Source organism: Gobius niger (assembly GCF_951799975.1).
Source record: "Gobius niger genome assembly, chromosome: 8".
NCBI lineage: Eukaryota > Metazoa > Chordata > Actinopteri > Gobiiformes > Gobiidae > Gobius > Gobius niger.
In genome coordinates, this window is record NC_136859.1 from 6,458,134 (window position 1) to 6,479,208 (window position 21,075).

Genomic DNA, 21,075 nt, shown 5'->3' on the forward strand with positions numbered 1-21,075 from the left:
ACAAACATCTGATCAATAATAATGAGCATGTACATACTCATAATACTTTAGCGTTGGGTAAAGACAAAAAACAAAACAAAAACGTAGGAAAAGCCTGAAAAGAAGTATAAAAAACAGACAGCAAGTGTAATGCCTATAGCGCCCCTTCAGGCCTGTGAGGGAGCTACACCAACACACAAGGCCCAAACCGCAGAGCACTCTTTCCTCCTTCATGGTTCAGCGTCAGCTCTAATTGTTATCAATACATTACGCAAACCATAATATGGATAAAATGAAAAGCAATGCAGCTTAAACGAGGCTTTACTTTTTCACCACTAAAAACATCAAGGAATATTATTATTGCCAAGAGCAAAGATAAAGCAAGGCCTGTAATTGAACTAGAAAAAAAAGAATGATATTTGGATAATAATAATAATAATAATAATAATAATAATAATAATAATAATAATAATAATAATAAAAAATAATACACATACCAATGCACTTTATTAGATAGATTTAGGCTTATCGTAAAAATGCTAGTGTCAATAAAGAAAATAAAAAAGCAGTTCAGTTGTCCTCTTTTCGAGATTGTGCTGTGCATTATGTAAGTTGTTCCAGAAAGCTTTTTCACCCTTCACAATTAAACATGCGCAATGTTTAGACCGACTTTTAGCTAAGCACAAACCGTATTCACGAAAACTAGATTAAAGAACGTTATTTCTTTTCTTAGTATAGGCTACATTTTTAAACTAGCCTATTTTTGGGCGCTGACTCTGAATGACACTTTCTAGTAAGTCAGTCCCCGGTTCGCCTGTGAGGTCGGAGGGAGTGTGTCGCGCTCGGAGAGAGAGAGAGAGAGAGAGAGAGGGAGAGAGAGAGAGTATCCGGTGCGGACTGTGCGCTCTGTGGCACAAAGTGCAATGGTCTGCGCCATAGCGGCTCCGCGCTAAACGGCACAGTCTCCTTCACACGCAGCGCCGCGCAAAAACTCCCCCAAAGACGTCTCCAAACGCGACTAAATGCGCACAGCTCGCCACGATGGACTGCACCATAAAGGTAAAGGCGTGCGCTCGCGTGTCTCCTCTCTCCTGTTCGAGTGTCTGTCTGTCTGTCTGTGTGTGTATGTGCGCGTGCGTGGGCCGTGCGCGCTCCCCACTCTTTCCTTCTTGTACAAAATTTCCCCTTCCTTCCCGTTCGTGGTGTATGTGGCTCTATAATAACACAACTAACCGCTTCATCTTTACAGTCGCTTTTTTACTTCTTTACGGCGCGTTTCGGGGCGCCTTCCAGCCCTGGATCATTTCATTTTTTTCCTCCGCTTTTGCACCTCGGTGGCCTTGAACTCACCACGATCCGACCACGAAACTCATCTCGAGTAGCACCGCTTAAATCGTAACATTTTGGACTGTTGGCTACGCAAAACGCGAGGATGCGCGTGAAGGCACCTGCTGCCTTTGTGGACGGGCCCCCACCTGCGCGCGCCATTAGGTGCCACGGACGAACAGCGTGAGCCCTATAACAGGTAAGAAAATGAAAATAACGCTTTGGTTCGTTCGCAAACACCCGCTCGAGAAAATTGCGAAACGAACGCGAACCAAACAGGCCTGTGTCAGCAGAATCGCCGAGAAGCTTAAATTCCCTCTTTATAAAACATATTTAAAGCAGCATCGTGCATTTCTAGCAAAACAACATGGCTGTTCTTCTTGCTTTACTCGCCTCAGCATAAGTATTTAATTTTTGTTTCGATGTCATTCTCGTTTTTGGCTTTATTTTTCATGCACGAGGCCTCATTCACTTTGCGTATTAATCTCTTATGTCGTGATGCCTTTGCCAATCGTTGCGTAATAATAATGAAAACAACTGTATCTAACGGAACGGAGTCACTCGGTCTGCCGTTTCAAGTCTCGTTGCAAAATAATTAACACGCAACGCGCGCCAGGCCCTTGTGAGTTCTTTTTTTTTTTTCTTCTTTTTGCGGAACTACATCTTTAAAAATCGGCTTTTGTTTTTGGCCTTTAAAACATGTTGGAGAAGAGTTCATTTTTAGTGATCGCGAGAGCGCAGGGTTTGGAGGGCGAAGAGGCTGCGTGTTCTTTGTGGCCCGTGTGGTTATTTTGAGAGTGAAAAAAAGAGTTGCAGCTCGTCAGGTGTCGTTTATCGAAGCACAACAGACTTCCGCTTTGAGACCAGAGCCTGTTTCCTCAGCACAAAACACACACGGAGTGATCAGCAGAGCGGCAGACATGGCTAAAGTGAGTATGCGGAGAGAGAATGGCGTTTTGTGCGCGCATTTTGAACTTTTGTAGGCCGATGGATCAGGCCTCGCGGGTTGTGGGGCCCTTGGTTATGTTGTGCGGGGAGGGTGTGTTGATGATGTCACAGCGTGGCAACAAAAGTCAAATGAGCAGGAGTGAGAAGAGTGGCCAAGTGTGTGCTCAAGTAACTTTGTATACATTTTACTTAACCTCTTAACTCCCGCCTGAACCGAGAGGATCTTTTTCCTCACGTCATCAGATTTTTTTTCCATCCTTTTTTTGTTGGGTATTCAACTCATTTTTGTAACTTTTTTGTCATTTTTTTGGTCATTTTTTGTCACATTTTTAGTAATTTTTTTGGTCATTTTTTGGTCGTTTTTTTGGTCATTTTTTGTTATTTTTTGTCAAATTTTTGTATTTTTTTTGGTCAAATTTTTATCACATTTTTGTAATTTTTTGTCACATTTTTATCATTTTTTGTCACATTTTTGTCATTTTTTCGTCATTTTTTTTAATCAGATTTTGGTATTTTTTCTGTCACATTTTTGCAATTTATTTTTAGAATTTTTATCACATTATTGTCACATTTTTTTGGTATTTTTTTTGTTATTTTTTGTCAAATTTGTGTATTTTTTTTTGGGTCAAATTTTTATCACATTTTTGTAATTTTTTTTCACTTTTTTGTCATCTTTTGTCACATTTTTGTCATTTTTTCGTCAATTTTTTATCAAATTTTGGTCATTTTTTTACCACATTTTTGCAATTTTTTTGTTGAATTTTTATCACATTTTTGTCAGGTTTTTTGTCATTTTTTCGTCAATTTTTTGTCAATTTCTTGTGACATTTTTGTGACATTTTTGCCACTTTTTCATCAATTTTTCGTCACTTTTTTGTCAATGTTTTCTCACTTTTTTGTCACATTTCCATCATTGTTTTCATCTCAGTTTTGTTGCTATTTTCTCACCTTTTTTCCAGAAGCTTTTGGACTGGGGTAAAGCCAAACTGAAGAAAATGTGCTCGGTTCAGGTGGGAGTTAAGGGGTTAAAGGCCCTATACCTGATTAATGTTGTGTTTTGTCCTTTACTCAGACATTTGTCGGGGAAAAAAACACTGTAAATCTAATTATAAAGCATTTGTACCAATTTTATGAGCTAGTTTTCTGGTATTTCTGTGACAGTGAAAAGTGGCCCTGTTGTGAAATGTGCCTATAAACCTATTTGTAAAGAATTGGGATGTTATCATGCAAATGTTAGGAATCTTAGGAATGAGTTTGGATACAACTATTTTGTGGCTTCCTTCAAAAAAGAAAATCAGGTATAGAGGCCTTAAGGGGAGACACTACAGGCACATTTTGGGCCAAATTGGTCTCTGAACATATCAACTTTTACCAGGAAATAAAAATTATACCTATCTTCACAATAACATGTTTAAATATTGCACTGATTGAATGTTTCTTCATGTATTTATATGGGAAATCGTAATTTCAAGGACCATTTCATCTTTATGGCAACACTATCTGCATGTCAGTAACTCAAGCCTTGGATTGAACAATATTTGGAAGATTTTTTCAGAGGAATTTTTTAATATCTAATTCCTAGCCTGATGTATTGAGTTTTGAATGTTAAAAAACAATGCGAAATATACTTTTTTTTTTAACAGATTTTTTCACTTAAAAACAGTTTATTTTAAAACTAAAACTGATATATCAACAAAATAAAACCATACATTTGAATCTGGCTCAATGCATTGTTTTCCTCGCCGGAAAAATGCAACATTTTGGCCATTTTTAGGCATAAAACACTTTATATGAACACATAAAATGACAGAAAGAAATAACATTTTTTCTTCATATTTATGGCAGTAATCTACAGCAGAAGTTTCAAATTGATATCTTTAAATAAAAAAAAAAATCTCTATTCACTTGCAGAGCACTTAAAAATTCTTATTGTGAGTAATTGCTTAAGATTAAAAGTCTGATGTAGTTGATTTAATGGGACTGATATTAGGCTACGTGAAATGACGTGGTTGGACGACAGAGCTTTCACAATTATGAAATAACATTTTTAACATTTCTCCCCCAAATTACACCATGAAAACATAAAACAACAACAACATCATTTGAAGATTGTCGACAAGAAAGTTAACTGTGGTTAAAATTAGGGCCCGACCGATTTATTGGCCGGCTGATATTATTAGACCTCAGGGGAGCGGAGAAACATCGCGGTGAAAATTGTTTGTATTTTACATATTTTAGTTTATAAACTTTTGAGTAATAATAATAGTAATAGTAATAGTAATAGTAATAGTAATAATAGTAATAGTAATAGTATAATTTCAGAACCATAAGAGATAGAGACTTACTGTTTTTTGTTTTGGCTCCCTCTGATGTAACTACTAAACTTATTGTTATTATACTGTCACAGTTCAACAGTGACACATTTAGAAGCTTCATACACAGGATTATAGACAGTTCTATCTAAAATTTAGTGTCTAGAAATGAGTGGTGCATGCATCAGCCAATCAAAATACCCAATAATTGTTGAGTACTTTAGTTTATTGAAATGACAGCGTGTAGATAAAAAGATGGCAGCACCAGATTTAGCACCATGCTAATTTCTGTCTGTAATCCCCACATCGATCGACTGATATTTCTATATATTTCTATGATAGAAACCTTTACCATAATAATAAATGCTTAAAGAGGGGGTATTATGCTTTTTTCAGCCACATAGCACCAGTCTATGGCACACTACAATGATGACGAAACCTTCTGTTGGTCTGTAAATGCAGTAAATTAGAATAACTGCCTTGTATAAAATTGCTCTTTCAAAATGGCGGTAGCGAAAGACTTGAAATAGGCCCCTGTCTCTTTAAGAACCTCTGACCCTTTCCGACACGCCCCCTCCACACGCTGTCTGTGGCATCACAACAACACTGCGCTCGTTGTCTCAACTGTATTGAAACTACGATCGGTGCATTTTAATTTTTATTGTTGGAAAGGAGGCTACTGTTTATCACTTTGGGAACAATGGCCACACAGGATATTATTTGGAGACGAACCTTCCACACCGGACGCTTGGAAGGGGCTCTTGCCTGAAAAATAACTGCTGTTTGGAGGCTATCTCTTTGCATCTGCCATGCCCTATGGATCTCTACAATACCCCCATGGACGACACCAGGATCTGCAGGAGCCCATACGATTCAAAGACGGACATTATCTGTGCAGGTGGACAGTGGTTTTTCGAGGTTACCCGTTAGCTTGTTATAATCGACTACAGCTCATTGTTGATGAAAAGTCTGCAATAAACCACAAATGTGTAAAGCCAGGCTCATTGTGTGATCATCGTAAAGGCTGCTTCGAGTAGTTGCTGCTTTATTGACGTTGTTTGTGCATAATATGCTGCCTGTTTTCAATGAATGTTGTGAAGGTGAAGGTTGTTAGCTTGTCGCGGCTAATAGTGCCTTAGCTCCGGGAGAAAACCACTCGGCTACGACTCACTGTAGATGAAATGTGAGCAATAAACTACAAAATCAACAAGCCAGGCTCCGTGTGTGATCATCATAAAGGCTGCTTCAAGCAGTTGCCTGTTTTAGTGACGTTTTCAATGCATAATATGCTGCTTGTATTCAGTGAATTTTCCCGTTAGCTTATCGCGGCTAGCTTGTTAGCTCCGGGAGAAAACCACTCGGCTACGACTCACTGTAGATGAAATGTGAGCAATAAACTTCCAAATCAACAAGCCAGGCTCCGTGTGTGATCATTGTTAAACGGTTCTTTATGTGTGTGGTGGTTTTATTGACTTTATGTGTGCATATTTCTCGTTTTCACGTGATTCACGTGAGCTTAGCATTAGCTTTCTCCGGAGGCTCTGTGCATCATCAAGGCCCAGGGCAGAACCAGACACTGAAATAAGCGTTCTTGTCACCGGTTTTAATCCTGGGTGTTTCGGTAACAGAAACACTGATGTGTGTCTTTGTAAAAGTCTGCTGTGGCTCCGGTTCACAACACATGAAGCTAATCCTCCATGATGACTCTGTTTACATCTTAGGGCTAGACACTGCGGGGAGGGGGTTCTGCTGAGGGGCAGTGGTTGGTTACTCGGCTGGTGACGAAAGGTTGGAGGCGTATCCTGGAGGTCGGAGGCGTTTCCTGAAGGAATCAGGCGTTTTATCCCTAAAATGGCCGCCATCAGAGTTTTTACAGATTACTCGAAAATACGTGAATGTGCTAAGGCAACACTTCAGGCATGTTTTTAATGAGGGAATGACTTAATAACATGATGTAAAGCTTGAAAAAGTCGATTTTGCATAATACCCCCCCTTTAACTTTTCGTACTTAAAATATCGGCCTTTATATCGGCCAGGCCAACCCCCTTCATATCGGTATCGGACCCCGAAAATCCATATCGGTCGGGCCTTAGTTTAAATGAATCCATCCATCTACAAAGCTGATGTCAACATGAAGCTTTTTGTCAATTTAATTTAAAAAACACTGTTGTTGTAATGATTAGGCTATGACTCTGGTAGAAGTAAACAGTCCTGTGTCTTTTACTCCAGAATGTGTCAGCCTATAATGACTCAAGTACATTCACTTGTATTATCCGTCTCAGAAAATGGGTGTCAGCGTTTATTAGTCATGAAATTTGTTTTGACAGTCAGTTGATTCTTACGATGATGATGATGATGATGATGTAAGTAAGGTCAGCAAAGTTTGCTTTTCTTCATCGCCAAAAGGCCAAGGGTCGGACCCTCCCATTGTAGCCGAAGTAAGGCATCACTTTCTACAAATGCCAGTGTTGTAAAGATCATTATGGCCTAAATGGGTGTTCTGCAAATGTGAAAGGAATTGACCGTATTTTTCACATTTCTCGAGTACTTTAACGGGCCTCTGGTTTCTGATTTGTGTGATGGAAGGCCTGTTTTGGCCTCCGGGCCTGGCGTCGCCTCCTGATGTAAGTGTGTGCCCTTCTCTTCATATCCAGGGGTTTCCAAACTTTTCAGGCTGTTTCCCCAAAATTAACATACAAACCCTCCCGGGACCCTCACTGTAACAAGTAATTATTATAATTATTATATAGTAATGTCACCCCAAAAAACATTTACTGTGTTGTTTGACCCCAATTCATAAATCAATGCTATTTTAATGAGATTAATTATATACATTGCCCATATTCTTTTTATATCCTGAAATTGTGTCCCTATTGCAGAGGGACACAATGTTTCTCTCCAAGGGCCGAAACTGGCCAGTATTTAACTATGTGGCTATTGTTTTTTAAAGCTGTCTTTTATGATTATGTGTAAATGCTTGAAGGTGCATTTGGGGCTGGCGCATTATTTTTGTAATTGATTCATCTGAAGGTTATTTTTATGATAAATCGATTAATCACTTGGCTGTGAAAGGCACATGATTATTTTTGTTAATTTCCCAGATAAAGCTAAAGTGACGCCGCTAGAGGACATGTTGATGGAGTAAACTTAAAGTGAATGTTTGGTTGTAGGAGGCTCTTGGTGCTTTAAAAAGTCTATTATCTATCTATATTTGAAAGCTAGGAACCTCTAGAAGTCAGCCACTGAGCTTGAACAAATGGAGGCTGCACTGGCACTGACTTAATCTGGGATTGAGGAAGTTTATTTCCAAACGGCTTCAACTATAGGATTTGAGTGGAGCTAATTCTGCTTCCTGTTGTTGATAATTGTTCTGAGACACAGATCATATTTACGAAATGCACAGTGAACAAAACACTCTTTATCGTCTAATTAAAAAAAAAAAAAAAAACACTACATTTTCAAGTCAGTTTTGCTCTTTTTGAGTCTCTGTAAACTTAAAATAATTGTCAACTGTTACAATCATTTGGCTGTCGATGAATGGACTAGTTTTTTCAGGCCTAGTTTAATCTCTCTGTCTGTTCTCCCCATGTCTAGGTTTCTACTACCACTAAAGATGTGTACAAAAGGTTCCCTTCTAAGGCCCTGACTAGTACTACCCTGAAAAAGAGATCCTTAAATCTCAGCGGGACATTCCTTGTTAAACAAAGATCAGATAAAATAAACAGTAAAGAGAGATCATTTATTAAACAGACCCGTGATAATATTCCCCTAAGGCTTCAAAGGTTTGGCCTCCCAAACCTCTACAGACATTCATACCATTTTCAAATCAACTTTCAATTTTCGGGTTAAATCCAACTCATTCAAGGGCCGCCTTTGGGCACCTCTATATCATAGGGCTGTCACGATAATTACTATATCGACTTATAGTTCAATAAATAACAGATAAACGATACATTTTTGGGCTCGATATATTTATCGTCTGCTCATCGTCCCCCCCTATTTTTTCTTTGTCAAAGTTTGATTACATTATATTGAACCTTTATTGCAGCTTGTGTGGTATTTTAGGATATGATTATGCACTTTTAGAACTAAGGTTTACTGTTATTTTTATGCCTGAGAGTTGACGGTTTCGAGTATCGTTGGAGTCAATAATATCGTTCATCGCGATACTTTCCTGCCTCAATATATCGAACTTCAAATTTGTTATCGTGACAGGCCTACCTCTATAGACTTAAAGACGGGGAAAGAGATGGCAGATAGTTCTATTCTTTACTTTAGTAAGTTTCATAAAGGATAATCACAGTCTGCATTTTGCGACTTGCAACTTCTCATAGTGATGTAGGTTTGATTGTGATTAATGTGAAACCATCCTTAGTTCACTGCAGATCCAACACCCCTGGACTAATCCCGGACATTCTTTTTCAAGAATGTCTTTTTTTCAGGAGACACTCTATTTATCCTGAATAAATAAAGGTAAAACAAATCTCTGATAAATATTCAGACCAGTGTAACAGGCCTTAGTAAATCCCTGTCTCTGGACTATAAGGGGGGCCTAATGACACAGTCTTGTGGGGCCTCAGTTAGTCGTTTGGCCCTTGAGAATTGATTTGGTTAATCACAAAACCATAATTACCTGTGTCAAGAAATGTCCAGCTGTCTTGATTTATCGGACTTCACAGTTTGGCCTGAGATAGTCAATGTGGGCTGGGGTTATTTTGGCCTCCGACACCAACCTGTAACGCCCCATTACTGTTTTGGAGTTGCTCTGGCCTCATTTGGATGTCACAATTAGATTGACACAGAATCCTGACTATTTTTACACATCAGCATATGAACTTGGCCAGAGCGGTGGCACAGTTAGATTTGGCTGGGCCTTTCTGTGCAGAGTTTGCATGTTCTCCCTGTGTTTGTTTTGCTACAGTTGTCAAAACATGCAAGATAGGGCGTCTAGTACAACTTTGATGTTCTCTCACTGACATAAGCGTTGATTATGACATAGTGCTATTACCATATAATCCAAAATAGGAGCCAACAGGGATTAAGCTTGAGCAGGGACCTGACAACCACCACTTTCACAGCATAAACCAGATGTGTTGACAGCACTGATGGGGTTCTGTTTGTGCAATACGTTAACTGCTTGGTTTAAGATCCTGCTTCCTGAATGATTCCCACTGTACATTATTAATAATCTAGAATCATAAAACTTAAAGATAGCATTAGAGGTAACTTTCTTAAGGGCTTTCACTGAACCCACCAGGCAATATGAGCGATCGCGATGTCGTCACATCCGTGGTAGGCATTTTGAAGTATTTAAACAAATGATAAGAATCCTATGATCGGCAAAAACAATGTTCATGAACAGGGCATTGCTTCTCTCGCGCTGCAACAGATCGATCAGTTTATAAAACAGTGTTAGAGGCCTGGATGGATCAGCTGTTGCCAACCATTCACCAACACATCCGGCAAAAATTGCGGAAGTAAAATTGCTCGTATGCTCATCTACAAAACTACAAAACTAGCACATTGAAAAAAAACGTGTATTTGTTCAAATGTACTGTATTAAATCAGCACAATCTCTAACAACAATAACAATTGTTCGTACTATGCAGTATATAGTATGAATTGTTGTCATTGGCGAGCCCTCAATTGTATTTTCAGATCAGTCGAGTCTCCGGACTTTGGGAATGGTTTTGACCCTGATATCGTTTAACGTTATCCAACCCTGACAAAAATACAGCACAGTATATTTACATTTTTAAAGTTCTTCCTCACCCCTCGCTGGTGGTGTTTTTCTTTATTCCTTCGAGCTCAGGTCCTCTACAAGAGGCCTGGGAGCTGGAAGGTTCTCTCTGCTCTTTGTCCACCACCATATCTGGATCTTTGCTCGGTCATTCTCTACCACCTTTGGAGGTGTTTCCCACCCTGACCTTGGAGTTTCCAGCCCATGCTCTACACAGATGTTCCTGTACACTTGGTTATGGCACTCCATGTAAGCTTTCCCTGCAGCATCTTACACCCTGCAGTCATGAGCTGGATTGTCTCATTGGCCTCTTTGCACAGTCTGAGGTCTTGTCTGGTGTGGTAGATCTGAGCCTCTATTGCTCTGGTGCTCAAGGCCTGCTCCTGTGCAGCCATGATGAGCTTCTTTGCTTCAGACGAGCCCTTTCTGCCCATTGGTGTGAGTTCTTGATACCAGCCACTTTACATAAGCAGAACCACTTCCCTTAGACACAAAACAGGCAAATATGACAACATGTAAATGAAGTGATCTCAGAAGTCGCTGATGTAACCAAGGCTTAATCACTGTTTCCACTCAGTCAATCATTATTTGGGCCAGTGGTTCCAAGCCTTTTTTCCTTGAAGCCCCAGCTCATGTTGCAAAACATAAAAATAACAGCCAATATAACAGCCAACACATGAGGGTTTTATGCAGTGGAACTCCTTTCTCAGTCACGAGATAGAACGATCTAGGCCAAAGAATATTGTTTGTTTTACTGTGTCGCCCACCTCTACCTTTGCCTAATTTATAAAATTACCAACAAGAGGGAGAGAGAGGAAACTGTCACAATAATGCAAACTAAAACTAGCTGCTTGTTCACAATCAACAAAAAGGCTTTAGATTTAGATGAACAGCGCACAAAGGTTTTTCACAAATGTGTGGTTTTATAATATACTGAAAGACAAAGGTTTATTACATATTTAAGAACAAAAGTGTCCACTTAGATCAGTGTCCTGTATTAGTCTGGGTTTAGTCCTGGTTTGGTCCTTTAGTTTATCATTTTCTTGACGACACATTTGCTCTGAGTTGGAGAATCATTAGAATAGTGAGCTGTTGTACGACTGTGCGTTTTCACTCTAAAAGCTGCTTTTTTTGGCGTCTCTCCCGTCGACTTCTCCAAACCACAAAGCGCTGACAGTTACAACTCTGTGATTAAGGAATAACACGAGTACTTCTAATAACTTGAAAATAGTAACCTTGCAATCCTGATCTTAGCTGTTTGAACGCAGTATTGACGTATTCATTACATTTGTTGCATTTTTTGTATTTTCAATTTTTTTTTCTTCTACTTTTAAAACAATTGTGCCAGTGAAGGAAGAAAGTGAGTAAGTTCTGAAACAATTAGCAAAAGGCTGCTATTAATAAGCCAGAAAGTGTCCTCTGTGGACATCGTGGATTCCTGTTCTGTCCAAAACCTGCCAACGCTGTAACGTAGAGCTCTACAAACGTGTGCTCAAGCCGTTGGTTTAAAAAGCTGTTGTTTTTGCAGTAGTTTCATCTCCTCTGCAGCGATCGATCTGAAAGCGCCTGAAACAGGAAGTGAGTGCGGCTTTGCGGTCGGCCACACTTGGTCTATTTCTATCAGAACAACAAAAAACTGCAAAAAGGCAGAGAGAAAGAGCGGGAGATGGGGTTTAGGGCTTGCACAAGAGATGACTAACGCTGCACTATAAGTTAACTATGAAAGTAATGTAGTTCTTCAGTGTTTTTGGTGACTTTATATATTGTCGTTATAGAAAACATTGAGCCATCCTTCAAACTTCTGGGCTTGGTTTGGAGATTAAGTTGGTGTGTCGTTCACTTAAAGCTGAAGAGACTCACCAATAGAGCCCGGGGACCAATCTCTATAGATGTGAAGCCAGGCTCATGGTCAGAATAACCTGGCTGGAGGATTAACCTATTGTGCATGTTTTTGGTTGATGGGTAAAACCGGAGCACCCAGAAGAAACCCATCCAGACACAGGGAGAGAAACATGCAAACTCCACAGAGAAAGGCCTGCAATGTCCAGGAATCACATACAATCAGGAAATTCAACTTAAAAACCATCAAGTAATGCTACGTTGTGAAAAATGGACACCCAAAAAGCTGAAGCTTGTCAGCAGGGGTCCATGACCACCACCCTGGGCAAAGCCTTAGCACATAAACAACGAAAAGAATGGCTCACATAGAAGTAGCTCCTGCTGACTTCTTCCAAGCAAGAGGTGAAGGCGGACTATCAAACCACAGGTGACATTAAGACAATATATAATAAATTAATATTCATTTATAGAGGTTTTTTTGCCATCACGTTACCAACCAGCATCTCATCCTATCAAAATATCAGCTTATTATTATTACTAAAGTATTAAAAAATGTTTCTTTGTTTGTATACCTAATTGTCTCCGTTGGGAAATGTGTCCTCTGCATTTAACCTAAAATAAAAAATGAATATACATCGCATTTGTTAACCAGTGTGGTCCTAGTTACAAACCAGGACCACAGGATGTGGTCAAAATATCATATCTCGATATTCATGTCAGATATCTCGATATCGATGCGATATAGCTATGGGTTTGGTGAAAACCCAATAAAATAATAAAAAATAAAATTATAATACAAAAGAGTCCAGTTTTATTGATGAAAATCCATATAATTTATATCTTGCTTTTTCGATTTTAATGTTTTGAATGTTCGTATCTCAGTATCGATATGATAATGATATATCTTTCAGCCCTAACATGCACGCTACGATATTCTCACATATATCATACTGCATGACCTCATGGGCACAGGCTGCTCTCTCAGTCACTAAACGTATTGGATCATTATACAATCAGGCAATAAAAATCGTGGACAAAAAGCCAATCCGCTCCATCACTGCAATATCCTTGAGAAGCATAAACTGCTAAGCTTTGAAAACTTTGTCAAGTTGTGTCTTCTCAAACTAATATTCAAATGTGTCAATGATCTACCATTAATACAGAGACTAAACAGTAACAGAGTCACCAGAGGCTCCATCAGTAACAACTGTACGATTCCACACCGCAAGACTTCATTTGAGCAGTCGGCCATTTCGTACTCAGGTCCGAACCTGTGGAACTCATTACCCACAGGACTTAAAACCATATCTGAGCTTAAATGTAAATTGTGTAGAACGGCCCAACCAGAGACATGAGCTGCGAATTAGCTCTAGCTCTTCATGCATCGCATCAGCTGCAAACATTAACTGTAACTATGTTGATTGATAGATAGATCCAAACAAATACAATTGCGTTTCCTTGTAACAGTGTTACCTCACACCTCGATGTTTTCCATGCACAGAGAGAAACCAGTTTGACCCCTGGAAGTACTAAACTAGAAGCATAGCTCTCCTGAAGTTGACTCTTTAGTTTCCTTTTAAACATAGTTTAAGTAGGAGATGGTTTTAAGTCGTCTTCCAACTCCTTCCTTAGATTTGGACCACTGTGGCATATGCTAAAACTCGGACTATTTCCTATATTTCCCTAAAAGGACTATACAGAGTTTAAAAATGTTAAAACTATGTATTTTCCTCCCCCTACATGTTTCAGCCATGTCCTAATGTGTAGAATGAGCCCAGACCTGTTCACCACAACTGCCTCTAAAATCCTCCGCTGTCACTCAAAAAGTTGTTAATTCAGGTCTGAAGTGCCGTCATGCACAAGCTTAATATAGAAAGTGCAGTTACATCTTTGACCTGAGGTGGCAGTAGTGAGTATAAAATGGCCAACTTGCATCTAGCCCCTTTAACAGCAACTTGTTCCTAGTATTATGTTGGTGAGAGGTAGCGGAATGAGTTCACAGTCTAGAATTTAACATGACAACATTATACATAGTACATGCATTATGATAATAAAGATTAATATCAGGAAGTTTAGGAGGCCATATTTGTGGAGGAGAGCATTTGTAACAGACTTTCTCATGGACCTTGATATAAAATAGAATACAAAGTGTCTGTATTTCAGCACACAGCTAAATCATTCTGGAAAGGCTCCTGTTGAAATCGTTCATTAAGGAGGATGGATTTGATTGGATCGGGCCAACAGCTCACTAGCCAATCACAGCTAAGTCTCGAACCGCAACTAAACAACAAATCACTAAAGCAATTCAATATGTTGTCTGTAGTGGAATAGAAGTTTTTCCATTGTTGTTTTCGGGCAAAACACACAATTGGCTCGAAACTCAGGGTACTCGAGCTGAACGTTTGTAAAATCGCACATCTCACACGGTAATTCACCTTGGCAAACAGCTGCATGAAACTGAAATACATATCAGAGAATCACATGATTGGTAGATCTGATCGTGATAAGATGCTTCTGATTGTGGTGACCTGAGTGGGGCGTTTGGTTTCAGAGATGTTGGAGATAGAGGGAGGTTTGAGCACACAATAGTAATGCACCACATTTGAACTATACATGTAGAGCTGAAACAAGTAATCGATTAAACTATTTTAGTTATTGATTCAGCGTTATTTTTGATGGAAACCTTTGTTTTTAAAGTTAGGGTCTGAAGTGTTTTGTACATTGAACATAAATATCTGTGTCTAAACCATTCAGAAAGCAGAAAGAGCCTACAAATACACTCACTTTAAAGGAACAGGCCACCATTTTTCCATACTGAGATATGTTCTTACCTGAGCTTAGACGAGTTGATGCGTACCTGTCTGGTCCTGTTGTTAGCATTTGGCCTCACCCAGTATATTCCTATGGCTCGAAACGGGGTGAAGTTAGAAGCAACCACGCTCTTCCATGGGCACACAGACCAGACCACCTGTCTAAGATCAGGTAAGAACATATCACAGTATGGAAAAACGGTGGCATGTTCCTTTAAGCTCGATCCTCAATACAATATGATCCTCAAGCGGCGCCACTTAAAGGAGCTATACCTGATCTTACTTATAGAAATGGAATGAAAACAATGTGCATAAAACATTTGTATAAATTTTACAATCTTTCAGGCTATTTTTCTAGCATTTTTGTGAAAGTGACCCTGAAAAGTGATCCTGCAAGTTGTGAAATATGCCTATGTATATGTCTCTGTAAAGAATTTGGATGCTACAAATATTTTAGGAAAGTTACGACACAACTAACATTTTAATTTAGTGGCTGGTTGTATAAGCCTCATTTCCTAGTTATCCAGTGTGTGAGTGCAAGGCTAGCGCATTTCTATGGTATCAGCTAGCCTGCATTAAAAACAGTCTGACCCGTTCCACAGAGCACCTGAGGCAAATCACTTATAACACCAGACTAACCATATAAATGTCTATGTCGATAGAGTAATTTTAACCATTTTGCATTTAAAAGACCTTATATTTGAGCAGCATCAGCTTCGTGGTTGTATAAGCTACGCAGCGGCGGAGTGATCTGCTGGAAAATAGTCCCTCAAAATGCGATCATTCATGTGATACAAGGTTAGTTATATTCCAAAAAATTACTCTATCGACACAGACATTTATATGGTTAGTCTGGTGTTATAAGTGATTTGCCTCAGGTGCTCTGTGGAGCGGGTCAGACTGTCTTTAATGCAGGCTAGCTGATACCATAGAAATAGCCTTGCATTAGCCTAGCGCCTACAAGAACTGCATGAATTACAAAAAAAAATATCTCCAGAAATCAGCAACACTCTGGATAACTAGGAAATGAGGCCCTATGTCAAAAATCCTGAAATATCCCTTTAATATAGAAGCTGCAGTTAAGTGTAAGACCTGAGGTGGCAGTAGTGAGTATAAAAATGACCAACTAGCATCTAGTCCTTTTAATCGATTACCAAAATAATCGTTAGTTGCAGCCTTAATTACATGTGCAGTTTTTGGGCTAAAGGGGGAAACTGGAGCACGATAATAAACCCACCTACACACAGGAAGAACGTGCAAACACCACTCAATGAATTAAATCTAAATGTTGAATTATGTCCCAGACTATCAGGAGTGTGTTGGTTTGTGTGATGGCAAAGTAGATTATATTTTACTTAAAGAGGGGGTATTATGCTTTTTTCAGCCACATAGCACCAGTCTATAGGACACTACAATGATGACGAAACCTTCTGTTGGTCTGTCAATGCAGTAAATTAGAATAACTGCCTTGTATAAAATTGCTCTTTCAAAATGGCGTTAGCAAATGACTTGAAATAGGCCTCTGTCTCTTTAAAAACCTCTGACCCTTTCCGACACGCCCCCTCCACACGCTGTCTGTGGCATCACAACAACACTCCGCTCGTTGTCTCAAGTATTGAAACTACGATCGGTGCATTTTAATTTTTATTGTTGGAAAGGACCTACTGTTTATCACTTTGTGAACAATGGCCACACAGGATATTATTTGGAGACGAACCTTCCACACCGGACGCTTGGAAGGGGCTCTTGCCTGAAAAATAACTGCTGTTTGGAGGCTATCTCTTTGCATCTGCCATGCCCTATGGATCTCTAACTATACCCCCATGGACGACACCAGGATCTGCAGGAGCCCATACGATTCAAAGACGGACATTATCTGTGCAAGTGGACAATGGTTTTTCGAGGTTACCCGTTAGCTTGTTATAATCGACTACAGCTCATTGTTGATGAAAAGTCTGTAATAAACCACAAATGTGTAAAGCCAGGCTCATTGTGTGATCATCGTAAAGGCTGCTTCGAGTAGTTGCCGGCTTTATTGACGTTATTTGTGCATAATATGCTGCCTGTTTTCAATGAATGTTGTGAAGGTGAAGGTTGTTAGCTTGTCGCGGCTAATAGTGCCTTAGCTCCGAGAGAAACCACTCGGCTACGACTCACTGTAGATGAAATGTGAGCAATAAACTACACAATCAACAAGCCAGGCTCCGTGTGTGATCATCATAAAGGCTGCTTCAAGCAGTTGCCTGTTTTAGTGACGTTTTCAATGCATAATATGCTTGTATTCAGTGAATTTTCCCGTTAGCTTGTCGCGGCTAGCTTGTTAGCTCCGGGAGAAAACCACTCGGCTATGACCCATTGTAGATGAAATGTGAGCAATAAACTTCCAAATCAACAAGCCTGGCTCCGTGTGTGATCATTGTTAAACGGTTCTTTATGTGTGTGGTGGTTTTATTGACTTTATGTGTGCATATCTCTCGTTTTCACGTGATGACTCGAGGTTTAGCTTAGCATTAGCTTTCTCCGGAGGCTCTGTGCATCATCAAGGCCCAGCGCAGAACCAGACACTGAAATAAGCGTTCTTGTCACCGGTTTTAATCCTGGGTGTTTCGGTAACAGAAACACTGATGTGTGTCTTTGTAAAAGTCTGCTGTGGCTCCGGTTCACAACACATGAAGCTAATCATCCATGATGACTCTGTTTACATCTTAGGGCTAGACACTGCGGGGAGGGGGTTCTGCTGAGGAGCAGTGGTTGGTTACTCGGCTGGTGACGAAAGGTCGGAGGCGTATCCTGGAGGTCGAGGGCGTTTCCTGAAGGAATCAGGCGTTTTATCCCTAAAATGGCTGCCATCAGAGTTTCTACAGATTACTCGAAAATACGTGAATGTGCCAAGGCAACACTTCAGGCATGGTTTTAATGAGGGAATGACTTAATAACATGATGTAAAGCTTGAAAAAGTCGATTTTGCATAATAGGCCCCCTTTAACATTTTACTATTTGCATACATTTTGGGATGTTTTCTAGTTGTTTTCATCTTTAGAAATCGTCTGAAATATTTGGTTTTAAAGATGTTGGTCTAAAAAAAAAGTTGTCTTGTGGCTCATTTTACCCCAGGAGTGGGGGGAGTTGAACCAGGTCGTGGGGTTAAAGGGGCTAGATGCAAGTATGCCATTTTATACTCAATACTGCCACCTCAGGTCATGCGTGTAACTGCAACTTCGATATCAAGCTCGTGCATGACGGAAATTGGGACCCGAAGTAACACGTTTTTGAGTGACAGTGCAGGATTTTAGAAGCAGTTGTGGTGAACAGGTCTGGGCTCATTCTACACATTAGGACATGGCATTTTAACATTTTTAAACTCCGTCTAGTCCCTTTAATTGAACCACCAGATTTAAAGGTGAAATTGACACTAAACATCTTATTTACTTATTTTTTTCAAGAAAATTATTATAATATTTATCTTTTCATAAGCAGCATATGTAGATTATCCAATTTTGGCTCAGTAAAACCCCAAATAATTTAATCTAATATCTCATTTTAATTTGCTGCAAAGCAAAAAGCATAGAATTGTACATTAACAATTTCTGTAGTTTGTTATTCATTGTTTCTTGGAGCAGAGGCGGCTCAATTTACCCCATTATTTCTTTGTTGAAAACACCAAGAGAGTTGTTTTTATTTAAGAAGATATCTGCCTAAACTCTTAATCTGCTTGAGGGGACATGAGGAGGATAAATGGACCAAGATGTTTTAGTTTTTTGTGACGATCGTTATTGTGATCAGGCCAAACATTCACCTTGAGTCGTTCATAAAAAATGTTATTTTACAGCCAAGTTCTGTATTAATTAACACTTTCTCCTCACAATATGAAGATCCCAGGTTTGAGTCCCACTTTGTGACTAAGCTCCTGGTTCACACATATTCCTGACAGGTGTTAACCCGAGGGCATTGAAGGGTGGATCCAAATCCGTTTCCATATTTTTGGCTGAATTTTAACCCAAACCAGTTGCACTTCAGAAACCTCAAAACCTCTTGTCTTTCGACCCCACGCGTTACCCTGCGCTCCCCCACACACGGAGTCTTGAGAGGAAATGCCAGACCGTGCCCCGCATCAGCCCCCACCATTCCACAAACAACAATCGAGCTAAAAACACCCGGGAACAATGCGCCGGCCCCGCTCCTCCGTGAGTCCGACCCAGAGCTGGCCCCTCCCGGTTTCCTGCTGGAGCTAAAGGTTCCTGCGCAGATTGGGCCGTTTCCGGAGCCGTGGCTGGAGAGGCGCAGCGCTGACGTAGGGAGCGCTCGGACAATGGGAAAAGTCTAAACAAATACTTCAGTGGAGTTGAGCGGGGACGGATTTAGGCATCGGCTAAACAACGGAAAAACTCTGTTGGCTTCATTACACGCTACACGGACGATAATGGTGGAGCAATTAATACAACATCAAGAGGTTCACAGTTAAATATGGACATGTTTGTTTCCCGTTTTGTGATTCGATTTGCAGTTAATGTTGTAAAATCAAGAGTCTGTTTCAAAACTGCATTTTAAACACTTCCAGTGGCATTAAAGGTAATGTCAGTACGACGCTCTTAAACATGCTCTTGTAGAGATACCGTGTTACAATGTTCTCATCAAAACATACCTGGAGTTGTGTCTCGAGCGGCTTTGAGTAATCTTTAGATCTTCACCTTCATAAGCGGGACCTCTGCAGTCTGATTTAGTCATAACTCTTGCCACTGGTTGAGCATGTAGAACGATTTTTGACACCTATACTAAAATATGTCATCCTGAACCACAAAACAGATACATTTATTCTATAAAATACTGCCTAATTAAATTTGTGTCATTTATTTGAGCTGAAACAACCAAGTCACGTCCGTGTGTGCGCTTATGCTTCACAGCTACAAGGTCCCGGGTTCAATTCCCACCCTTGCTGTGTGGAGTTTGCATGTTCTCCCCGTGTCTGCACAGGTTTCCTCTAGGGCTGCAACTAACGATTATTTTTATGATTAAACAATTAATCGCTTGGCTGTGAATGGTGGATGAAAATTGTATGTCTTTATTATCACTAGGGCTGAAACAACTAATCGATTATTGAAGTAGTATAAGTAGTTGTCAACTATTTTACTAATTGATTGTTTTCTAGTAAACACAGACTTAAAAAGAGCAAAAATTACATTAACATTTTTTTTTTTTGATGGAAACCTACTTTGTTTTTCAAGTTAGGGTGCTAAGTGTTTTGTACATTGAACATTTCATAAATATATGTCTGTGTCAATTAGAAAGCAGAGCCTCCAACACTCACTTGAAGTTTTACTCCATCAACAGATCCTCAAGCGGCGCCACTTTAGCTTTATGTAAATAAAAAAAAAAAATTAAAATACCATTTTCATACACCATTCACAGCTAAGCGATTAACCTATTAATTGTAAAAATAATCGGTAGATTAGTCGATTACCAAAATAATCATTAGCTGCAGCCCTAATTATCACACAAATCTTAAGCGGCGCTGCTTGAGGAGATGTAGATGGAGTAAACTTAAAGTGAGTGTTTTTGTTTGTGCTAATTCTGCTTTCTGATCTGTCTGAGACACAGAGATATTTATGAAATGTTCAATGTACCAAACACGACATATCGTAACTTTAAAAACAGTAGGTTTCCAGGAAAAAAAAAAAAAAAATCATGTCATTTTTGCTCTATTTGAACCTGTGTTTACTTGAAAACGATGAATCGATCAATTTCTACCCTAGTTTCCTTCAGGTACTCTGGACCACTACCACTAAAACATGTACAACAGGTTAATCCTCCAGACAGGTGTTTCTGACCATTAACCTGGCTTCACAACTGGAGATGGGTCTGGCCTGTGCTGGGGATGAGAGGTGCTTATGAGATCGCGTGAAAAGACCCAGAATCATCTACTGTGACCAGGACGTGATCGTGGTTAAGTGCTGAGTGTGTGGAAGAAGCAGAGAATTCTTTCATGATTTGTTATTAGAATCTGGCAAGTGTTTCTGCTTTTAAAACTGCTTTCTCATTGGATCATTGTCCTGTGAACAAATATCCAGTTACATCATGATTTTTTTTTTTGTAATGCTAATTATGTTTGTGAATTAAATCTCAG

General features: G+C 39.6%; 1 protein-coding gene across 4 annotated transcripts in view; it reads left to right on the forward strand.

Annotated features, from left to right (window-relative positions):
• The first annotated feature begins 874 nt into the window (after positions 1–874).
• LOC306966309 (retroviral integration site protein Fli-1 homolog) overlaps positions 875–21,075 on the forward strand; it is a 41,658-nt gene continuing 21,457 nt past the window's right edge. For 3 of the 4 annotated variants that reach the window (XM_079561026.1, XM_079561027.1, XM_079561029.1), the window contains exon 1: positions 875–1,038. In XM_079561026.1, the coding sequence (XP_079417152.1) occupies positions 1,021–1,038 (18 nt within the window). In that variant the 5' untranslated portion in view covers positions 875–1,020. Of the gene's footprint in view, positions 1,039–1,380; positions 1,505–21,075 lie in introns of those variants that run through there. The other variant, XM_079561028.1, reaches the window with a different exon arrangement.